This window comes from Procambarus clarkii, chromosome 34 (genome assembly GCF_040958095.1).
Source record: "Procambarus clarkii isolate CNS0578487 chromosome 34, FALCON_Pclarkii_2.0, whole genome shotgun sequence".
In the NCBI taxonomy this organism is placed as follows: Eukaryota; Metazoa; Arthropoda; class Malacostraca; order Decapoda; family Cambaridae; genus Procambarus; species Procambarus clarkii.
The window spans coordinates 42,939,424-42,960,199 of record NC_091183.1 but is presented as its reverse complement, the minus strand read 5'-3'; the positions used below and the strand labels follow the sequence as shown (position 1 = coordinate 42,960,199).

The following is a 20,776-nucleotide window of genomic DNA, read 5'->3' as shown; positions in this document are numbered from 1 at the left end:
TACAACCGTTTTGCCTAACAAGAAACGTTCTAACCCAAGCAACCCCCCTAACCCCATCACGGCAGATAGGTGTCAAATATCAAGGTGAATTTATTTATCATTGCCGAATTGTTAACGTATTGGCCAGTTCCGTCATAAATGCGACGTAGTGAGATGAGAAACTGGTCGGAAGTGGGTTATCTCACTCGAGACTGTTCACTCGAAATCCACTCCGTAAAAAATGCAGCCTAAGAAAAAGCGTCAAAACCTAGACTGATAATCATTAGACCCATGAAACGTCAACATTAGAGTGGTTTTCCAATTCCATAAAGCACCGCATTTTTTACGCCTTGGGGGTCGACTGTGTATAAACTGCAGTGTGTGTGTCTATGTTCAGTAAGAGCAGTTGTGATCTGCCTCAAATGGTGATAAATATCAGACTAACATAAACTCTTCAAATTGTGATGTTTGAAAACACTGCTCAAATTACATTTGAATCATACACACACACACACACACTAATCACCTCAAACCCACTGATACTTAGCGGCCCTGTGTATGTTCTTCTGTATTTGCTATGTATAAACACCCGCGCAGGAACGACATTACAAAACGAAGGTTGTATTCCTGAGTCTCCGTGATGAACGGTTCTGTACTATGTATATTTTGTATTAAGTATTTGTGTATATTTTTGTATTATTATACTTTGATCCAGAAGGGGAAATAGGGACAGGATGAGCGTTTATATATATATATATATATATATATATATATATATATATATATATATATATATATATATTCCAGTAACATTTAAATGTGTACACCTCTCCATACAACCTACAGCTGTCCCCAATTCATACAGTTTACATTGATACAGTTGCTCGTACAGTTCAAGTCATTCACATGTCAAGCCGTTCTAACAGTTCATACACATATTCCCGACATACAAATTACCACACCTGTCTGTGTAGTTTTAATGTCCACCTAGCCATGGGTCTCGGCATTACTTGTAGACATGTAGGAGAAAATATCATGTCTGTAGGCAGGCAAAGAGAGAGAGACAGACAGACAGCTAGAGTAGACAGCCAAATTAGAACAGGGTCGAGGGATAAAGTTCGAAAATGGGGTACAGGACAACAAGTAGATAGACTATCGATAGGCATGAGAGAGAGTCATCACAAGAGAGCAACGTCCTGGTAGATTAAATCCAGCTGAGTGACTCAAGGCTTTGAGGCCCCACCAGAGCTTAATGTAATGATGTTGAGACGAGGAGGAGCCGGAGGTGTAGAGGAGCATCTTAATGGATAGTGTAAGGGGTTCCTTGGAGGTGTGGAGGAGCCCCTTCCCCAGGATAGTGGGGGTTCCTTGGAGGTGTGGGTTGGATCCTGAAGTGGTCAGGTTGTGGGCAAGAGTATGGGATAGATTACCCCCAGAAATACTTGGCTCTGAAGAAGTGTAGAAGAGGAATGAAAAAAGAGAACGAATTCTAGAGTGATCTGGATATGTGTGTGTGTGTATTTGAGAGAGAGAGGCAGAGAGGAGTGAGGGGAGGTGATAGAGAGGGACGTCAAGGACTTTCTCTCTCTCTCTCTCTCTCTCTCTCTCTCTCTCTCTCTCTCTCTCTCTCTCTCTCTCTCTCTCTCTCTCTCTCTCTCTCTCTCTCTCTCTCTCTGATATCTCTCCCAGTCTTCCCCTATCTCACCTTTTCCCTCCCTCTCTTCTTCACATATCTTCTTATCTCATCCCCTCTTCCTGCTTTCTCCCTTCTATCTCTTTCCCTCTTCCGATACATTCCCACCCTCTTCCCTTCACCACCCATTTCCCTCTCCTTTGCCTCACACACACACACACACACACACACACACACACACACACACACACACACACACACACACACACACACACACACACACACACAAACACACACACACACACAGAACATTTAAAATAACACAAACCATAAGTACATCACTATTTCAAACAACATAGTTCATATTTTTCCTGTTTCCTCCCAGTTGGTACAAAGTATGATGAGTAGAATATTGGTCCATTTTCCCAAGATCAGTGAATAATGTTTTGTAACACCATAAGGAAAACTGCTTTGTTTTGATTTACTTTTCCTGAGTTATTTCACAAAACGGGAGCCAGCCAAGGGGGGCAAAATAGTTTTAGAGCACGTACGTGGCCTTGGCACTCTGTTCTCACTTTAAATTTTTTGCGACCCTTTGCCTTTTGACCTTTAGTCCTTTTGACTTTAAAGGGTTCGACCCTTTGCCCTTTGCCTTTAGGGGCCTCGTAGCCTGGTGGATAGCGCGCAGGACTCGTAATTCTGTGGCGCGGGTTCGATTCCCGCACGAGGCAGAAACAAATGGGCAAAGTTTCTTTCACCCTGAATGCCCCTGTTACCTAGCAGTAAATAGGTACCTGGGGAGTTAGTCAGCCACGGGCTGCTTCCTGGGGGTGGAGGCCTGGTCGAGGACCGGGCCGCGGGGACACTAAGCCCCGAAATCATCTCAAGATAACCTCAAGATAACCCGACCATGATGGGCACGTACTCGACAGGAATCATGGATGTCAAGTCTAGCGAGGCTGATTTAAAGATATAAGATCTAACGAGAGATATATCTAGGCATATATATATATCTAAAGAAATATATATATACAAAATATCTAGATATACAAAATATATATATACATATATATTTACAAAATATATATATACAAAATATATATATACAAATATATATATACAAAATATCTGGCTATACAAAATATCTAGAGAGATATGGCTTGGCCTTGTATCTCACCTGGCTTTGTCTCTCACTTGGCCTTGGTCTCTCACCTGGTTTTGTCTCTCACCTGGCTTTGTCTCTCACTTGGCCTTGGTCTCTCACCTGGTTTTGTCTCTCACCTGGCCTACCTGGTCCCCTACCCCTCTGACCTGGCCCTGTTCAGCTACGCCAAACACCGGACAAGCTCTACCAGCATAAGCCCAGATTAATACATCCAGTTACCAGCTTAACTCTAATGGACTTCCAGATACAAATATTATTTATTTCCCATCGTTGTTTTAGGGAGTGAAGACCTACACTGAGTCCTGATAACGCTGTAGAGTAACTCAACAACGTATCACACACACACACACACACACACACACACACACACACACACACACACACACACACACACACACACACACACACATACACACACACATACACACACACATAGAGCCCAGTAGGCTCAGGAATCTGTACACCAGTTGATTGACAGTTGAGAGGCGGGACCAAAGAGCCAAAGCTCAACCCCCGCAAGCACAAATAGGTGAGTACAAATAGGTGAATAGGTGAGTACACACACACACACACACACACACACACACACACAGGACAAGAGAGGTTCTAAGGCTCTAAGACACAAACAAGGTATTAAGTGAGCAAAATGACGGATCTGGGAAGGAAGTTACATTAAATCTGAATAACAGAAGCCCCACCCATACATATATTAAATAACCTCAGAGCGTAATTGGCCGACAGGTGATCGGGGGTCTCAGCAAACTACTAAAGTAAACATTAATATCTCTTATAAACAACTTATGTAAGAAATGTAATGCAGGAAAACGTAAGCCGCGCTATGACTCCTAAGCCTAACTTTCATAAAAAAAATAGAACCAACGGAAGGGGGGAAGGGAACTATCAAGAGAAAGCGCCAAGTCATGACGATTATATATATATAGCACTTGGAAGGGGTCAGGATCAGGATATGGGATGGGACGAGGGAAAGGAATGGTAGAACAAAAGGGAAATGAAGTTGGAAGAGTTAGCCGTGCGGTACAAATTCACAAGTTTAAAACGGCCATTGAATTAGGAGCAATGACAGTTACAGCTCCGTTGTTGTGCCGGGTAAGTCCACTACGGGCTCACCATAGACCGTGCTACTTGCAACTTTGTGTTCCCAGTAGCTGAATCTAAAATAACAATAGGAGCAAGGGAGACAGTTGTATCTTGGTGTTTGTTTAAAGATAATAATGATTTACCAATACGTGTACACAGGAACCTAAAGTTCACCCCATCAATGTTTTCACGGAAATGTGGTAAAAGTTAAAAAAAAATGAAATCATGTCACACGTGACAATCTTCCAAGATTGACAGTCTTGGCTTTAAGACAACTGAAGTTAATTGCCGAACAGGCAAATCAAATTGCAAATCAAAGACAATAAATCATTCACTGATAATTGGATTACTTGTCTGGAGCGCATGATATGAACGCTTGGGATAGGGTTATTTTTTTCAATTCTTTGACCATGTCGTAGCTCAGTCAATGAAGGCAGCGTCTGGGATGCTATCGGACGTAAGTTCGAATCCTCATCACGGCTCTTGTGGATTTGTTCATTTGATGCATCACGCTATTGTGATTTCTGTGTGTAGTGTAGTGTAGAGTTAATTTTGTCTAGGAATGAAGTTGTTGCAGTGACTAATTCGTTGAATTCTGGGGTAAGAAGAGCTGATCTGGGCTTGAACTGTTAGATAATAATAGAGCTATGGGTATGGGTTTAGGGGAAGGGAAGGAAACTATCAGCAGTGAGCGCCAAGCCATTACGACTATATAACACTGGGAAGGGGGACAGGATAAGGATTTGGGATGGGACGGTGGGAAAGGAATGGTGCCCAACCACCTGGACGGTCGGGGATTGAACGCTGACTTGCATGAAGCGAGACCATAGCTCTACCGTCCACCCCAAGTGGTTGAGTGGGTTTAGGGGAAATGATGCAATAAAGGCAGGAATCTTAAAAAACAAATTGACGAATTAAGTGCTCTTATCTGCACAGAAACACTAGATATTACTGCAGTAACCGACAGACACGCGGACGAATGTAGCAAGCATCTTGAGGTTATCTTGAGATGATTTCGGGGCTTTAGTGTCCCCGCGGCCCAGTCCTCGACCAGGCCTCCACCCCCAGGAAGCAGCCCGTGACAGCTGACTAACACCCAGGTACCTATTTTACTGCTAGGTAACAGGGGCATAGGGTGAAAGAAACTCTGCCCATTGTTTCTCGCCGGCGCCTGGGATCGAATCCCAGGACCACAGGATCACAAGTCCAGCGTGCTGTCCGCTCGGCCGACCGGCTCCCCCGGGAACAATTAGGTGAATATCAAATTAGGGAATTCAACATATTTCACACAGATTAGAGAGAGGAGAAGCAGCAATATATGATATGGAAAACAAATGTATTTTCAATTAAATGCAGTTACCTTAATTCTTGTTTCTCTTCAACACTCGCAATTGCAGGGTGGAATTTCAATTGAATAATGGACCCTCAGTAGTTATATATACAGTGTAGCCATTACCACCTTGAGAGGCTGCGTGAGGCGGCATTTGTGATTCTGTGGTCCTGGGTTCGATCCCAGGCGCCGGCGAGAAACAATGGGCAGAGTTTTTTTTCACCCTATGCCCCTGTTACCTAGCAGTAAAATAGGTACCTGGGTGTTAGTCAGCTATCACGGGCTGCTTCCTGGGGGTGGAGGCCTGGTCGAGAACCGGGCCGCGGGGACACTAAAAAGCCCCGAAATCATCTCAAGATAACCTCAAGAAGATACCCAGGAAGCTCGAATGAAGTGATGCCCAGTCAGTTCTGATTCCATTTTTCCGACTCGCAGCGGGTTTTGATCGCCTTTCTCCGACCCGAAGGAGGTTCTGATCAACTTTCTCCGACCCACAGTGGGTTCTGATCGCCTTTCTCCGACCCGAAGGAGGTTCTGATCAACTTTCTCGCTCTCCTTTTCTCCCTGGAGGAGGATCGTAGCACCATCAACAGCAAACTTCCCAAGAATGCCTCAATTGTACGCTCCTCCAGCTGGAAAAGTTATGGAATCTCCGTAGAGTTAACGTTGGAACTTCGCAGACGGGCCCAAGAGCTATGGTCCGCTTGCCACATATGCACTACATTCCCGCCACTAGATACATATAAGCATGCGTTATATAGAGAGGAATACATTAGTTTCCCACAGCTTGGCTACACCACTCACAAAGTTCTCACAGCTTGGCTACACCACTCACAAAGTTCTCACAGCTTGGCTACACCACCCACAGTTCCCACAGCTTGGCTACACCACCCACAAAGTTCTCACAGCTTGGCTACACCACCCACAGTTCTCACAGCTTGGCTACACCACTCACAAAGTTCTCACAGCTTGGCTACACCACTCACAAAGTTCCCACAGCCTGGCTACACCACCCACAGTTCCCACAGCTTGGCTACACCACCCACAAAGTTCTCACAGCTTGGCTACACCACCCACAGTTCTCACAGCTTGGCTACACCACCCACAGAGTTCCCACAGCCTGGCTACACCACCCACAGTTCCCACAGCCTGGCTACACCATCCACAGTTCCCACAGCTTGGCTACACCACCCACAGTTCTCACAGCTTGGCTACACCACCCACAGTTCTCACAGCTTGGCTACACCACCCACAGAGTTCCCACAGCCTGGCTACACCACCCACAGTTCCCACAGCTTGGCTACACCACCCACAAAGTTCTCACAGCTTGGCTACACCACCCACAGTTCTCACAGCTTGGCTACACCACCCACAGAGTTCCCACAGCCTGGCTATACCACCCACAGTTCCCACAGCTTGGCTACACCACCCACAGTTCCCACAGCTTGGCTACACCACCCACAGAGTTCCCACAGCCTGGCTACACCACCCACAGTTCCCACAGCCTGGCTACACCACCCACAGTTCCCACAGCTTGGCTACACCACCCACAGTTCCCACAGCTTGACTACACCACTCACAGTTCCCACAGCTTGGCTACACCACCCACAGAGTTCCCACAGCTTGGCTACACCACCCACAGAGTTCCCACAGCTTGGCTACACCACCCACAGTTCCCACAGCCTGGCTACACCACCCACAGTTCCCACAGCCTGGCTACACCACCCACAGTTCCCACAGCCTGGCTACACCACCCACAGTTCCCACAGCCTGGCTACACCACCCACAGTTCCCACAGCCTGGCTACACCACCCACAGTTCTCACAGCCTGGCTACACCACCCACAGTTCCCACAGCTTGGCTACACCACCCACAGAGTTCCCACAGCCTGGCTACACCACCCACAGTTCCCACAGCTTGGCTACACCACCCACAGTTCCCACAGCCTGGCTACACCACCCACAGTTCTCACAGCCTGGCTACACCACCCACAGTTCCCACAGCTTGGCTACACCACCCACAGTTCCCACAGCCTGGCTACACCACCCACAGTTCTCACAGCCTGGCTACACCACCCACAGTTCCCACAGCTTGGCTACACCACCCACAGTTCTCACAGCTTGGCTACACCACCCACAGTTCTCACAGCCGGGCTACACCACCCACAGTTCCCACAGCCTGGCTACACCACCCACAGTTCTCACAGCCTGGCTACACCACCCACAGTTCCCACAGCTTGGCTACACCACCCACAGTTCTCACAGCTTGGCTACACCACCCACATCATCCTCAAAGTTACCTTGAGCTGGTTCCTATGATGCCTGTCTGAGCGGGGCTCCTGGTTGACAGTCTAGTCAACCAGGCTGTCAGAGCCCTCTGCGCACAGCCAGGATAACCAAGATAGCGCCTGGAGGCATATATCACGCGCCCTCGTCAACCCAACTGCAACCAAGCTTTCTCAATGTGGTTTGATCACCACGCTAAACTTTCACACACCTTTAAGTTCGTCGACGCCTTCCCCCTCAGACCCTTTCTTTCTTTTTTTCATTCATTCATTCTTTCATTCATTGAATATTGTGTGTTCCAGCCTCATCTTACAAGATACTGGTCGCAGCTCTTGCGCTGGTCTCTGCAGCTCTTATTATTGTTAGTACTATCCCCTCTACTACACCTTACTTGGCTCCTCAGCTCTCTCTTGCCTATTTATTGCCTGTCTCCACTTCCTCATCACAATCGACTTGAGAATGGTCCCGGACGGACCGAAACGTCGTCGTCCCTTCACCTTCTAGTGTGTGGTCTGGTCAAGATACTGGTCGTCTGCCTCTATCATGGCATCCCCTGATATACGTGCTATTTATTACATCCCCTGATATTACATCCCCTGATATTGCATCCCCTGATATTACAGCCCCTGATATTACAGCCCCTGATATTACAGCCCCTGATATTACATCCCCTGATATTACATCCCCTGATATTACAGCCCCTGATATTACAGCCCCTGATATTACATCCCCTGATATTACATCCCCTGATATTACAGCCCCTGATATTACAGCCCCTGATATTACAGCCCCTGATATTACATCCCCTGACATTACAGCCCCTGATATTACAGCCCCTGATATTTCAGCCCCTGATATTACATCCCCTGATATTACAGCCCCTGATATTTCATCCCCTGATATTACAACCCCTGATATTACAGCCCCTGATATTACAGCCCCTGATATTACAGCCCCTGATATAGGTACTCGGCAGACGATTACAGGTAAATATTCAACATATGGCATTAGTAGTAAATAGGTACCTGGGAGTTAGACAGCTGCCACGGGCTAATTTCTGGGGACGTGTAACAAACAGGGGCCCTGGTTGAGAACCGGGCCGCGGGGACGCTAAGCCCCGAAATCATCTCAAGATAACCTCAAGAAGGGCAAAAGACAGTGCATAAATATGTTATGTACAAGGCAACATAAGAAACTCTACATAAGGAGAAGTGTAGTAAAAAAAAATATTATTTTAATTACCTTTTAATACTTGGTTGGGAGGCCTTTTTTCTTGTAATTAAAAGGAAGAAAAGACCTTTTTTTCTTCTTCGCGGCTTGGAGACGTCGGGGTTACCTTGAGATGCTTCCGGGGCTTTGCATCCTTGCGGCCCGGTCGTCGACCAGGCCTCGACCAGGGGCTCGACCAAGGGCCTGGTCGAGGTCTGGTAAATTGACATTTACCATAAATTGACAGCAAGATTACGTCGGCAGTCAAGGAAAACTTTTTCCCCAGCACTCACGTATAGCTACTTCCAGAATAGGAATTGATTGATTGATGAAGGTTGAGCCATCCAAGAGGTGGCACGGGCATGAATAGCCCGTAAGCCAGCTTGAGATTGGAGGGTATATTTGCCCTGCAGATGTTGGGGAGCCGGTCGGCCGAGCGGACAGCACACTGGACTTGTGATCCGGTGGTCCCGGGTTCGATCCTGGGCACCGGCGAGAAACAATGAGCAGAATTTCTTTCACCTTATGCCCCTGTTACCTAGCAGTAAAATAGGTACCTGGGTGTTAGTCAGCTGTCACGGGCTGCTTCCTGGGGGTGGAGGCCTGGTCGAGGACCGGGCCGCGGGGACACTAGAGCCCCGAAATCATCTCAAGATAACCTCAAGATAGATCCCTCTTGACAATGAGGGGGATCAGTTGTCAATTGGGAAGCTGACAAGTTTGGCGGCGTTAGCTGGAGGACAGTCTTGCTGGAACATGTTTTCTTGACCCAGCGCCATAAGTGAAATCTGGGTGCTTGTCGACTGTCCTTTCCGCCAGGGCGGTCACTACCCGCTAGACGGTACACGGGAACAATTCTTTTTTGTGCTTAGATGCTTCATAGGTGCCATACGAACAACGTAATGCCACTAGCAAAACAAACAGGAGCGTAAAACACACGACAATGAGGAATGACACGACGCGCAACACACCTGCACTCTATGACAGCCGCCGGGCTACTGACTCTTGCTATTAGGTACGCCGCGGGGTATAGCCAGACACGCCGTGACGTCACGTCAGCCACACGTCATTACTCCAAAATATTTCACTCACAAGCGCGCCATTATTGTAATATCAAGACTATTATCTGAAAGAAACAATGGACGAACAGAAGTGAAAACTTTTCTTGTGATTGGTTACAGCCCGTCCTCCTGAGTGTTGCCAACGTCGCTAAACTGACGTACTAAAATCCCCGAACCTAACCAACCCGAGGTTAGGCCCACGAACAGAAAACGGGACATCACATCTAATAACACATCTCATTTAGACGTATACTTTACCAAAGGCCAAAAAAACCTGATGTAAAATAAAAAAAAAAAAAAATGAAGCGGCTGGCGAAAATGACGTCATGTCCCGTTTTCTGTTCGCAGGTCCTCGGGTTGGTTAGGTTCGGGGACTTTAATACATCAGTTTAGCGACGTTGGGAACACTCGGGAGAACGAGGTGAACATTTGACAGAGTTCTTAAATCTTTGTTCCTCTAATATCCATTCACTTGTGGACTGGTTGGTAAAGCAACTGCCTCGCTTCTAGCAGGTCAGAGTTCGATTCCCGCTGGTCCAAGTCTTCGGACACCTTTCCTTCACTCCTGTCCTCATATCCCAAGTCGTAGAAAGTCCTTATAAAGTACTTTCAAATGCTGAGTAGTCATGGTAGCATAACACCTCATAATGCCTTTTAATGCTATGATAGCATAGGACAATGCTGTGACGTAATTGTACATAACATAGTATAATGTTATGACAGCATAGTACAATGCTGTGACAGCATAGTATAATGTTATGACAGCATAGTACAATGCTGTGACAGCATAGTATAATGTTATGACAGCATAGTACAATGCTGTGACAGCATAGTATAATGTTATGACAGCATAGTACAATGCTGTGACAGCATAGTATAATGTTATGACAGCATAGTACAATGATATGGCAGCATAGTACAATGATATGACAGCATAGTACTATGCTATGACAGCATAGTACAATGCTATGACAGCATAGTACAATGCTATGACAGCATAGTATAATGCTGGGACAGCATAGTACAATGCTGTGACAGCATAGTATAATGCTGGGACAGCATAGTATAATGCTGGGACAGCATAGTATAATGCTATGACAGCATAGTATAATGCTGGGACAGCATAGTATAATGCTGGGACAGCATAGTATAATGCTATGACAGCATAGTATAATGCTGGGACAGCATAGTATAATGCTGGGACAGCATAGTATAATGCTGGGACAGCATAGTATAATGCTGGGACAGCATAGTATAATGCTGGGACAGCATAGTATCATGCCTGCCAGCATAGTATAATGCTGGGACAGCATAGTATAATGCTGGGACAGCATAGTATAATGCTATGACAGCATAGTATAATGCTGGGACAGCATAGTATAATGCTGGGACAGCATAGTATAATGCTATGACAGCATAGTATAATGCTGGGACAGCATAGTATAATGCTACGACAGCATAGTATAATGCTGGGACAGCATAGTACAATGCTGTGACAGCATAGTATAATGCTGGGACAGCATAGTATCATGCTGGGACAGCATAGTATAATGCTACGACAGCATAGTATAATGCTGGGACAGCATAGTACAATGCTGTGACAGCATAGTATAATGCTGGGACAGCATAGTATAATGCTGGGACAGCATAGTATAATGCTGGGACAGCATAGTACAATGCTATGACAGCATAGTATCATGCCTGCCAGCATAGTATAATGCTGGGACAGCATAGTATCATGCCTGCCAGCATAGTATAATGCTGGGACAGCATAGTACAATGCTATGACAGCATAGTATAATGCTGTGACAGCATAGTATCATGCCTGCCATCATGATCATTGCCAAGATCATCATACCACGAATATTTCTTCTGCCTGTACAAGAATATATTCTTATTTATAAGATTCATAAATTTAGTCAGACGTCTGAAAACGAGGGAAGTGGCGACGTTTCGGTCCATCCTGGACCGTTATCCGGTCTAGGAAGGACCGAGACGTCGTCACCTCACTTCCATTTTCAGACGTTAAGTAAAGACGTCTGAAAACGAGGGAGGTGGCGACGTTTCGGTCCATCCTGGACCGTTATCCGGTCTAGGAAGGACCGAGACGTCGTCACCTCACTTCCATTTTCAGACGTTAAGTAAAGACGTCTGAAAACGAGGGAGGTGGCGACGTTTCGGTCCATCCTTTACCGTTATCCGGTCCAGGAAGGACCGAGACGTCGTCACCTCACTTCCATTTTCAGACGTTAAGTAAAGACGTCTGAAAACGAGGGAGGTGGCGACGTTTCGGTCCATCCTGGACCGTTATCCGGTCTAGGAAGGACCGAGACGTCGTCACCTCACTTCCATTTTCAGACGTTAAGTAAAGACGTCTGAAAACGAGGGAGGTGGCGACGTTTCGGTCCATCCTGGACCGTTATCCGGTCCAGGATGGACCGAGACGTCGTCACCTCACTTCTATTTTCAGACGTTTAAAAAAAGAGGTCTAAAAACGTGGGAGGTGGCGACGTTTCGGTCCATCCTGGACCGTTATCCGGTCTAGGAAGGACCGAAACGTCGTCACCTCACTTCTATTTTCAGACGTGTTGGTTGGGAGTCTTAATCTTCAGCCCTCGTTATTATGACTTGCTGTCTACGCTATTCAGTGTAAACTTTTATCTGAAGGAAGGAGGATTTGGGTGACAGGAAGTTGTAAGTAGTCTAAGTAGAAATGGCCAGAATTTTCTCCCTACTCTTAATGGTATGATTGTTTAATGCGTTTCTATCATCACAACATATTGAAATGCACAATGTATCATTGGTCCGTGTGGGGGCAACGCTGACTTATCGCAATGACGATTTTTAGTTAAAAAACAGATTTCATGTTATTTTTACCATTAAAATTAATGTGAATAACTTATTTTCAGTATAGATGATGAAAATCAACGTGTTTTCATAAGACATAACTATAATATTCTTCATTTTACGAGTATTGTAGGTGACAATACAAGTCCTGCCCTGAAGCTGACCAAGTTTCAGGTCCGAATAATCCTGAAAACCAGTAAAAAAAATTTAATACCACATAAAGGGTTGTTCTGCTCTCTTACTCGATATCTAATAGCGTAGCGGTGGGGCCCAGGAACTAGGTCCCGAAGACAATTGACACAGGTAAGCACATCAACCAAGACAAGTTTCAGAAATCTATATACATTTTTTTTTCAAGTAGAAAGCCTAAGGTTTTTCAAAGGAAAGTCCGATGAAAGTCTATATTTCTTCTATAGCTAAGAGAACTTGAATATAAAAACTGAGTAAAGTAAATATCTAATCAATCGGAAGCAATTCTCACGGAGCCGACGTGACAACGAACAAATACTCAGTAGTATAGATAAATTGGACATTGATATCCTATTTAAAATGGGTGGGAAAAGATCGACAGTTCACTGGTGGAAACTGGAAATAAAGATGAATTTAAGGGCCTTAAAGCAGAGGCTCAGTTCACGTGTAATAGGCAGCTGGAGTGCCAACCCAACTGGCAAACCAAATGGGTGTTACTGGTTGGCACACTAACGGTGTGTATTGGGTGCCAACTCTAATCCGAATTCAGCACTTTATACAATGAAGCCCAAATGATTCGGGAGTGAAGCCTAGACAGCTTATCCTAATTCACTAATTCACAACACACAACGAGCTAGTCTGTACCCCAGCCCCCCCACTCATACATACATACATACATACATACATACATACATACATACATACATACATACATACATACATACATACACACAGTATGGGTAATGGCAAGGGGAAACACTAGAGCCCGGCTTCCCCCTTGCGCTAATGGACACACAACCCCGGGAGAATGTCACAAGTTTTAATGAGAACGACGAATTTTGAGTGAGTGATGGGCAGTCCCCGGACGTGTAGGTGACAGGTGTGCCGGAAATAGCCAGGTGTGGGACGTGGGGGGGGGGGGGGATTACCATGTGTGGTGGGGGGAGGGTATTGCATGGAGAGAAATGGAAGGAGAGTAGAAAGCAGCAGGGAAGAGGGAGAGAAGGAGAGAGAGAGAGAGAGAGAGAGAGAGAGAGAGAGAGAGAGAGAGAGAGAGAGAGAGAGAGAGAGAGAGAGAGAGAGAGAGAGAGAGAGAGAGAGATAACCACAGGACATAGCTGAGAGAGAAGGCATCAGAAACAGCTTGACAAACGATTCTCGAGTATTCAACCTGAAGATGGGGGACGAAGGCCTTCAGCTACCTGGACCCCTGACCTATTATGGTACTTTGGGGACCTGACCCACCTCCAGACCTCTTGAAACCTTGGGGATCGAACTCTGACCTGAAGCAAGGCCGTCAACGCCCCCCATCACACCGGTCAAAAAGTCATTGCCATGGCTTTGAGTTTCCCCAACAATTTCCTTTATTCCCAATCGCTTTCGGGGGAAAAAATTATTCCCCAAATCCCTTAATTCTTCCCTGCCACAATCACGCTAATCACCAGTCTTCGAATCTCAAGTTTACTGATAACAACATTTTGCGTGGCTTCTTTATGTTGTCTCAGAATATATTATGAACTTTTAGCTCACGCTCCACAACCTTTCGGACGATTTCTTGCAATTCCTCTTCTTTAGCCTGACCGATAGTAAATGGGACCTTCCACTCGTCAGTGGCGGATGCCATATTCACATTTTGGTGTTAAGATTTGTCATTGTGTGTATAACTGTGTGCATGTGTACTTGCATGCGTGTGTGCGTGCTTGCGTGCGTGTGTGCGTGTGGGATTTGAAGTTCAAAACAGTTATTTTCAAGAAATCTACGATAAAATGATTTTTTTTCAGGAACTATTGATTATAAGGAAGCATTAAACTGTCAGAACGTTCTTAAACTAGTCAATGGGAGTCAGTGCATTTCACTCGCTAGCGCTCTCTCTGTCTCTGTCTCTGTCTCTGTCTCTCTCTCTCTCTCTCTCTCTCTCTCTCTCTCTCTCTCTCTCTCTCTCTCTTCTGCCCCCTTTATCGGCATGTCCGCCTGTGTGTCTGTCTCCCTGAACTACCATCAGCTTTTCATCAATATTTTACACCAAATACTCACACCCGCCTCGCCTGGTGCATACCCTGGGGGGCACTAAACCTGGCTCCACACACACACACACACACACACACACACACACACACACACACACACACACACACACACAGAGTCACTTCTCACACTGCTCTGCTGCTGCTAAAACTAATCCATGTGATACTTCCTATCCTCTCTTCTCCCTTCCCATTTACCACTAATCATTCCCCCACCTTCCACTTCTCTTCCACAAACACTCGCAACTCCATCATCCCTCAACATATGTTAATCTTATTAACATACTTTTATCATTAAAGTTATGTAATAATATCTTTATCAACATTTTACCCATAACTTTCTATATTATGTATATAAAAGAAAATGTGTCTGTTCGAGGTTGGAGGGTAGAGGCTTTGGGCTGGCTTCATCTATTTCTTCACAGTCATTACTTTTGGGTACGTGCACAACATGGGGTGGGTCAGGATTAGTGTCAAAGAAAACAGTGCCACACGGCACTTTCACAACGTCACCCGCGGCCCCCAACGGGAAAATCTCGCAATACCATACGATTGGACCTTCAATTATCTTTATTAGTATTAAAACAAAATTTAATACTGGAAAGAAAAGAAAGGGAGGAGGTGGAGAAGAGGGAGGGAATAGAGGGAATAGAGGGGGAAAACTGGAAAAAGGAGGGAGTGCAGGGAAGAGATGTGGTGGATAGGGAGAGAGAAGGGAGGATAAGGAAGAGACGAATGGGTTAGAAGAGGGGGGGAGGGGAGATAAAGGAAGGGGAACAGACAAGGGAATAGAGAGAGAGAGGGGAAGGGGGGTAGAAGGGAGGGAAGGGAACTATGAGGAGAAAGCGCCAAGCCATTACCACTATATAGCACTGGCAGGGGTCAGGATAAGGATTGGGGATGGGACGGCGAGGGGGAAGGAATGGTGCCCAACCACTTGGACGGTCGGGGATTGAACGCCGACCTGCATGAAGCGAGATCGTCGCTCTACCGTCCAGCCCAAATGGTTGGGTAGGGGGGGGGGGTAGAGACCATGACACTGCTGGGTACCACTGTGAGTACCGGTATACAAGATGGGGTACCACTGTGAGTACCAGTATACAAGATGGGGTACCACTGTGAGTACCGGTATACAAGATGGGGTTCCAGGCAGTGGCCTAGGCTGACCCCAGACCCGCTCATGTTGGTCACTTACCCTTCATCAACCACTATACACGATTGTGTGAGGCTAGCCCACAGCGTCTGGCCTCTATTCATGGACATGGCCTCCAATCATGGACAGACATTCTTATACATATATTCTTACTATATTCCTCTTCAAGCACGAATCCCCTTAACACCCGACACGTTATTTTCCCTCAAGGTGCCAAATCTAATCATTAACATTATGAACGATTGGCAAATCTTCCTCTGCCATTTATCACCCATTAGCGCACATTTCTAGCTTCTTCCTGCCGTCATCATGCACTCTAATTCCTCCTACCTTGTACTATCCAACGCCTTAGTGATACACCATCATGAGTGCATTCATCTTTTCATCGAGGAAGTAATTACACACTACAAATTGTGTTCAACCTTCAGGTGTACACAGACATCAGGGGCCCCCCGCCCCCCCCTAGGTACAGCTCATCTCACCCCTCCATAGGACCACCTCCTCCAGAGGGCCAACTCCTCCAGAGGGCCAACTCCTCCAGAGGGCCACCTCCTCCAGAGGGCCACCTCCTGCAGAGGGCCACCTCCTTTAGAGGGCCAACTCCTCCAGAGGGCCACCTCCTCCAGAGGGCCACCTCCTCCAGAGGGCCAACTCCTCCAGAGGGCCACCTCCTCCAGAGGGCCACCTCCTCCAGAGGGCCACCTCCTCCAGAGGGCCACCTCCTCCAGAGGGGCCAACTTCTCCAGAGGGCCACCTCCTCCAGAGGGCCACCTCCTCCAGAGGGGCCAACTTCTCCAGAGGGCCACCTCCTCCAGAGGGCCACCTCCTGCAGAGGGCCACCTCCTCCAGAGGGCCACCTCCTCCAGAGGGCCACCTCCTTTAGAGGGCCAACTCCTCCAGAGGGCCACCTCCTGCAGAGGGCCACCTCCTGCAGAGGGCCAACTCCTCCAGAGGGCCACCTCCTCCAGAGGGCCACCTCCTGCAGAGGGCCACCTCCTGCAGAGGGCCACCTCCTCCAGAGGGCCAACTCCTCCAGAGGGCCACCTCCTCCAGAGGGCCACCTCCTGCAGAGGGCCACCTCCTGCAGAGGGCCACCTCCTGCAGAGGGCCACCTCCTGCAGGAGAGCAAGAAACTGACACGATAAGAGTGTGAGAGAGATGTAGCCGCAGCCTCTCAAGGCTCTAGAGAATGACAGGTTGATAATACCTTAAGACCTGTCTAACTTACCGTCCACGGAGGCCAACTTACCAGCCATCACTCTCGATAAGTTCAAGTTAAGATAATAAAATACAGCCTGAAAGGATAGAGTAACTTTGGCTATTTCTATCCGCCTCTGTTACAGGTCCTTTAAGGGCCTTACAAATCCACACAGTATAGTCAGGTAATACTATTTTACATTATAAAAAATTTGTAAATATCTTCGATATCGGGCTACAAGACATTACGCCTACGTAGCACTTGTTAGGGATCGGGTGAGGAATTGTGCCCAACCACTTATGGACTGGTCGGGGGATTGAACGCTGACCTGCAAGAAGAGAGACCGTCGCTCTACCGTCCAGCCCAAGTAACTTGTACATTATAAAGACATTTACATTAATAGTTACCACGACTCTCTGGGTGAAGTACGGCTTCACTACCGGATCACTAACTAAAGCTAAAATAATCCAACGCAACTCTATACAAACTCGATAGATTGGACGGATATCTGTTATGGTGAGAAAACACAAGACGGGGGTCAGTTCTGGAAGGTTCCAGCCCAATAAAGATGCGCTTCCAGGGGGAGGGGTGGGGGGGTTGGAACACAAACGGACTCTCGTTGAGAGTCCAACAGAGTCTGGACCGGAAAGGCGTTCTTAATCGAACTGGCTCTTTACTACTGCAGTGAAAAATTGCACAATCTTAACTGCTCTTAGGTAAGACGAGCTCCCACTCAGGCAGTAAATCGCAATATCCAATCCGCTCTCCAACTCTTTTCAACTGCTAAGATAGTTATCAGAAAGCGCTAAGATAGTACTACTACAGAGCACTTGGAATGATTGATTGATTGATGAAGATTAAGCCACCCAAAAGGTGGCACGGACATGAATAGCCCGTAAGTGGTGGCCCTTTTGAGCCATTACCAGTATCAAGAGCTGATACTGGAGATCTGTGGAGGTGCGACTGCACCCTGCGTGACGGGAGATGTCTCCCGGACCAAATGGTGACTCAGAATGGATATGAGGACAAGGATCTGGGGATAAGGCTCCCTCATAGTGATACGTAAGAATACCAAGTCTGAACGTCAAGGAATATTTGTGCTACAGAACTAGACCTGTCAAGGTGATCTCCAGAACTAGACCTGTCAAGGTGATCTCCAGAACTAGACCTGTCAAGGTGATCTCCAGAACTAGACCTGTCAAGGTGATCTCCAGAACTAGACCTGTCAAGGTGATCTCCAGAACTAGACCTGTCAAGGTGATCTCCAGAACTAGACCTGTCAAGGTGATCTCCAGAACTAGACCTGTCAAGGTGATCTCCCTCAGCGCGGTAAACCATTTGAGTTGACAGTCCGGGAAATTATGTCGGGAGGAAAACAAAAATAGATTTAGCGTGACAGGAGAAATGTGAAGAGGAAGTCGTGAGTTCAGGAATACATCAGAGATGAAGTTTGAGGAAAAAGATGCTTAAGACAATAGCCGCTAGTGAGAGTGTGGCTCTGAAGGTATCTTCTATCTCTTCTCAAAGAGATGAATTTGTAAATATCTTCGATATCGTCTACATGTCATTACGTCTATGTAGCACTTGGTGGGGAACGGAATAAAGATTTGGGATGAAACGGGAGGAGAAGGAATGATGCCCAACCACTTATGGATGGTCGGGGATTGAACGCCGACCTACAAGAAGAGAGACCGTCGCTCTACCGTCCAGCCCAAGTACTTGGTCATGGGAGACGGGAAGGGGGGGGGAGGGAATATATATATATATATATATATATATGATGTTGATTTGATATATATATATATATATATATATATATATATATATATATATATATATATATATATATATGATGTTGATTTGATATATATATATATATATATATATATATATATATATATATATATATATATATATATATATATATATATATATATATATATATATATATATATATATTTTTTATAAAAATAGGAAGGGAGTACCACCTCTAGCTGGAAGAAGGGGGACCCATAGCCTCGGAGGAAACCACGCATAACGCATTAGAGGGAATGTTTAGATCCCCTCCAATACAGTTTCTGTGATATATATATATATATATATATATATATATATATATATATATATATATATAATCGACAATATCCTGCAAAATCCCACCTTACTTAATACTTTACATTATTGTTCACACTTGTGTTAAGTTGCAACATTTTTCACCAACTCTAAGACTCTACTTAACAGCTAAGTGAGAAGTGAATTAGCTATGCATGCCTGTACAAATATAACTCTTAAGAGTTTTTAAGAGTTATTAAAGCAGTCAGAGAGAGTCACAGAGAGAGTCACAGAGAGAGTCACAGAGAGAGTCACAGAGAGAGTCACAGAGAAAGTCACAGAGAGAGAAATAGCGACAACCACAAGGAAAATCTGACAGACACGATTTACTGTTTTTGGAATTTATTTTTTTTTTGGTGGATATATTTACAGCCTTTAATAGGAAATTCTGTAAAAAATGTGAAGGGGGAGATAACTAAGGTAATAGGACCCTCCAGGCCCTCTAATTTCGGGTCATTAGGTACCCATCTTGAGATGATTTCGGGGCTTGAGTGTCCCCGCGGCCAGGTCCTCGACCAGGCCTCCACCCCCAGGAAGCAGCCCGTGACAGATGACTAACACCCAGGTACCTATTTTACTGCTAGGTAACAGGGGCATTCAGGGTGAAAGAAACTTTGCCCATTTGTTTCTGCCTCGTGCGGGAATCGAACCCGCGCCACAGAATTACGAGTCCCATACCCACAATCAGTTTCCCAAAAATATACACCTGGAGATTTCACTCGAATAATTAATAAAACAGATTTCTGGCGAGTCTGACAGTATATACCGTCACAAAGTCAGATATTTAACCGAATATTACCCAAGAGTGATAATCAGGTTGTAATACATATTATATTTAACTTCTAGATCATTATACCAGGAGACAAGCGGTAACTTACAGCAAGGTGAAAAAAAATAAGTGTAAACACACAGAGCAAATCAATTTGCCCTGTGTGTAAATTGTAATTGCTTTTGTAAATTGCCAATTTACAAAAGCAAAAGTGCATTTGTGTAGTGTGTAGTGACGAGCAGACCCAAACACACACACACACATACACACACACACACACACACACACACACACACACACACACACACATACACACACACACACACACACACACACACACACACACACACACACACACACACACACACACAGCCGAGATATTAACCTACGTGATGGTAATGTTTCATCTCTCCCTCACAGAATACACAATCTGGTATTTTTCTGGCCCCTCGAAATATACAACTCTGAATCACAACTCTGTATGTATTACTAAATCCAGCTCTATATACACGTCATCTCTACCTTCACCAGCCCTACACTTGCCCTACACTTGCCCAACACTGCTCAACACCCTCCCTCTCCCACTACTCTTGCCTCTAACCCAAACACTTACCTAACTCCTCCCTAACTTTCATCCAAAGATTTTATAACGAAAATGTATTTATAAATCCTGCAGCAGGAGCCTCGCACTCTCTCAGAAATTAATTAATGAAGCAAAGTGTCT

At 45.8% G+C, this 20,776-nt stretch overlaps 2 protein-coding genes across 5 annotated transcripts in view; one reads left to right on the top strand and one right to left on the bottom strand.

Moving 5' to 3' along the window:
- Positions 1–20,776, bottom strand: part of LOC123762141 (band 7 protein AGAP004871) — a 624,034-nt gene that overhangs the window by 452,878 nt on the left and 150,380 nt on the right. For 2 of the 4 annotated variants that reach the window (XM_069335954.1, XM_069335955.1), the window contains exon 1: positions 8,733–9,676. The exons of the other annotated variants lie outside the window; for them this stretch is intronic. In XM_069335954.1, coding sequence (XP_069192055.1) covers positions 8,733–8,929 — 197 coding nt within the window. In that variant the 5' untranslated portion in view covers positions 8,930–9,676. Of the gene's footprint in view, positions 1–8,732; positions 9,677–20,776 lie in introns of those variants that run through there. 4 annotated transcript variants of the gene reach the window in all.
- Positions 15,854–17,118, top strand: LOC123762000 (uncharacterized). Its single transcript, XM_069335728.1, has 2 exons — positions 15,854–15,874; positions 16,402–17,118. The coding sequence occupies exons 1-2, from the start codon at positions 15,854–15,856 to the stop codon at positions 17,116–17,118; spliced, it is 738 nt and encodes a 245-aa protein (XP_069191829.1).

Excerpts from the sequence above, each read along its gene's own strand:
- LOC123762000 (XM_069335728.1), top strand. The coding sequence starts at position 15,854 with ATGACACTGCTGGGTACCACT. Across the intron at positions 15,875-16,401 it reads TGACACTGCTGGGTACCACT|GTGTACACAGACATCAGGGG; the intron begins GTGAGTACCGGT and ends TTCAACCTTCAG.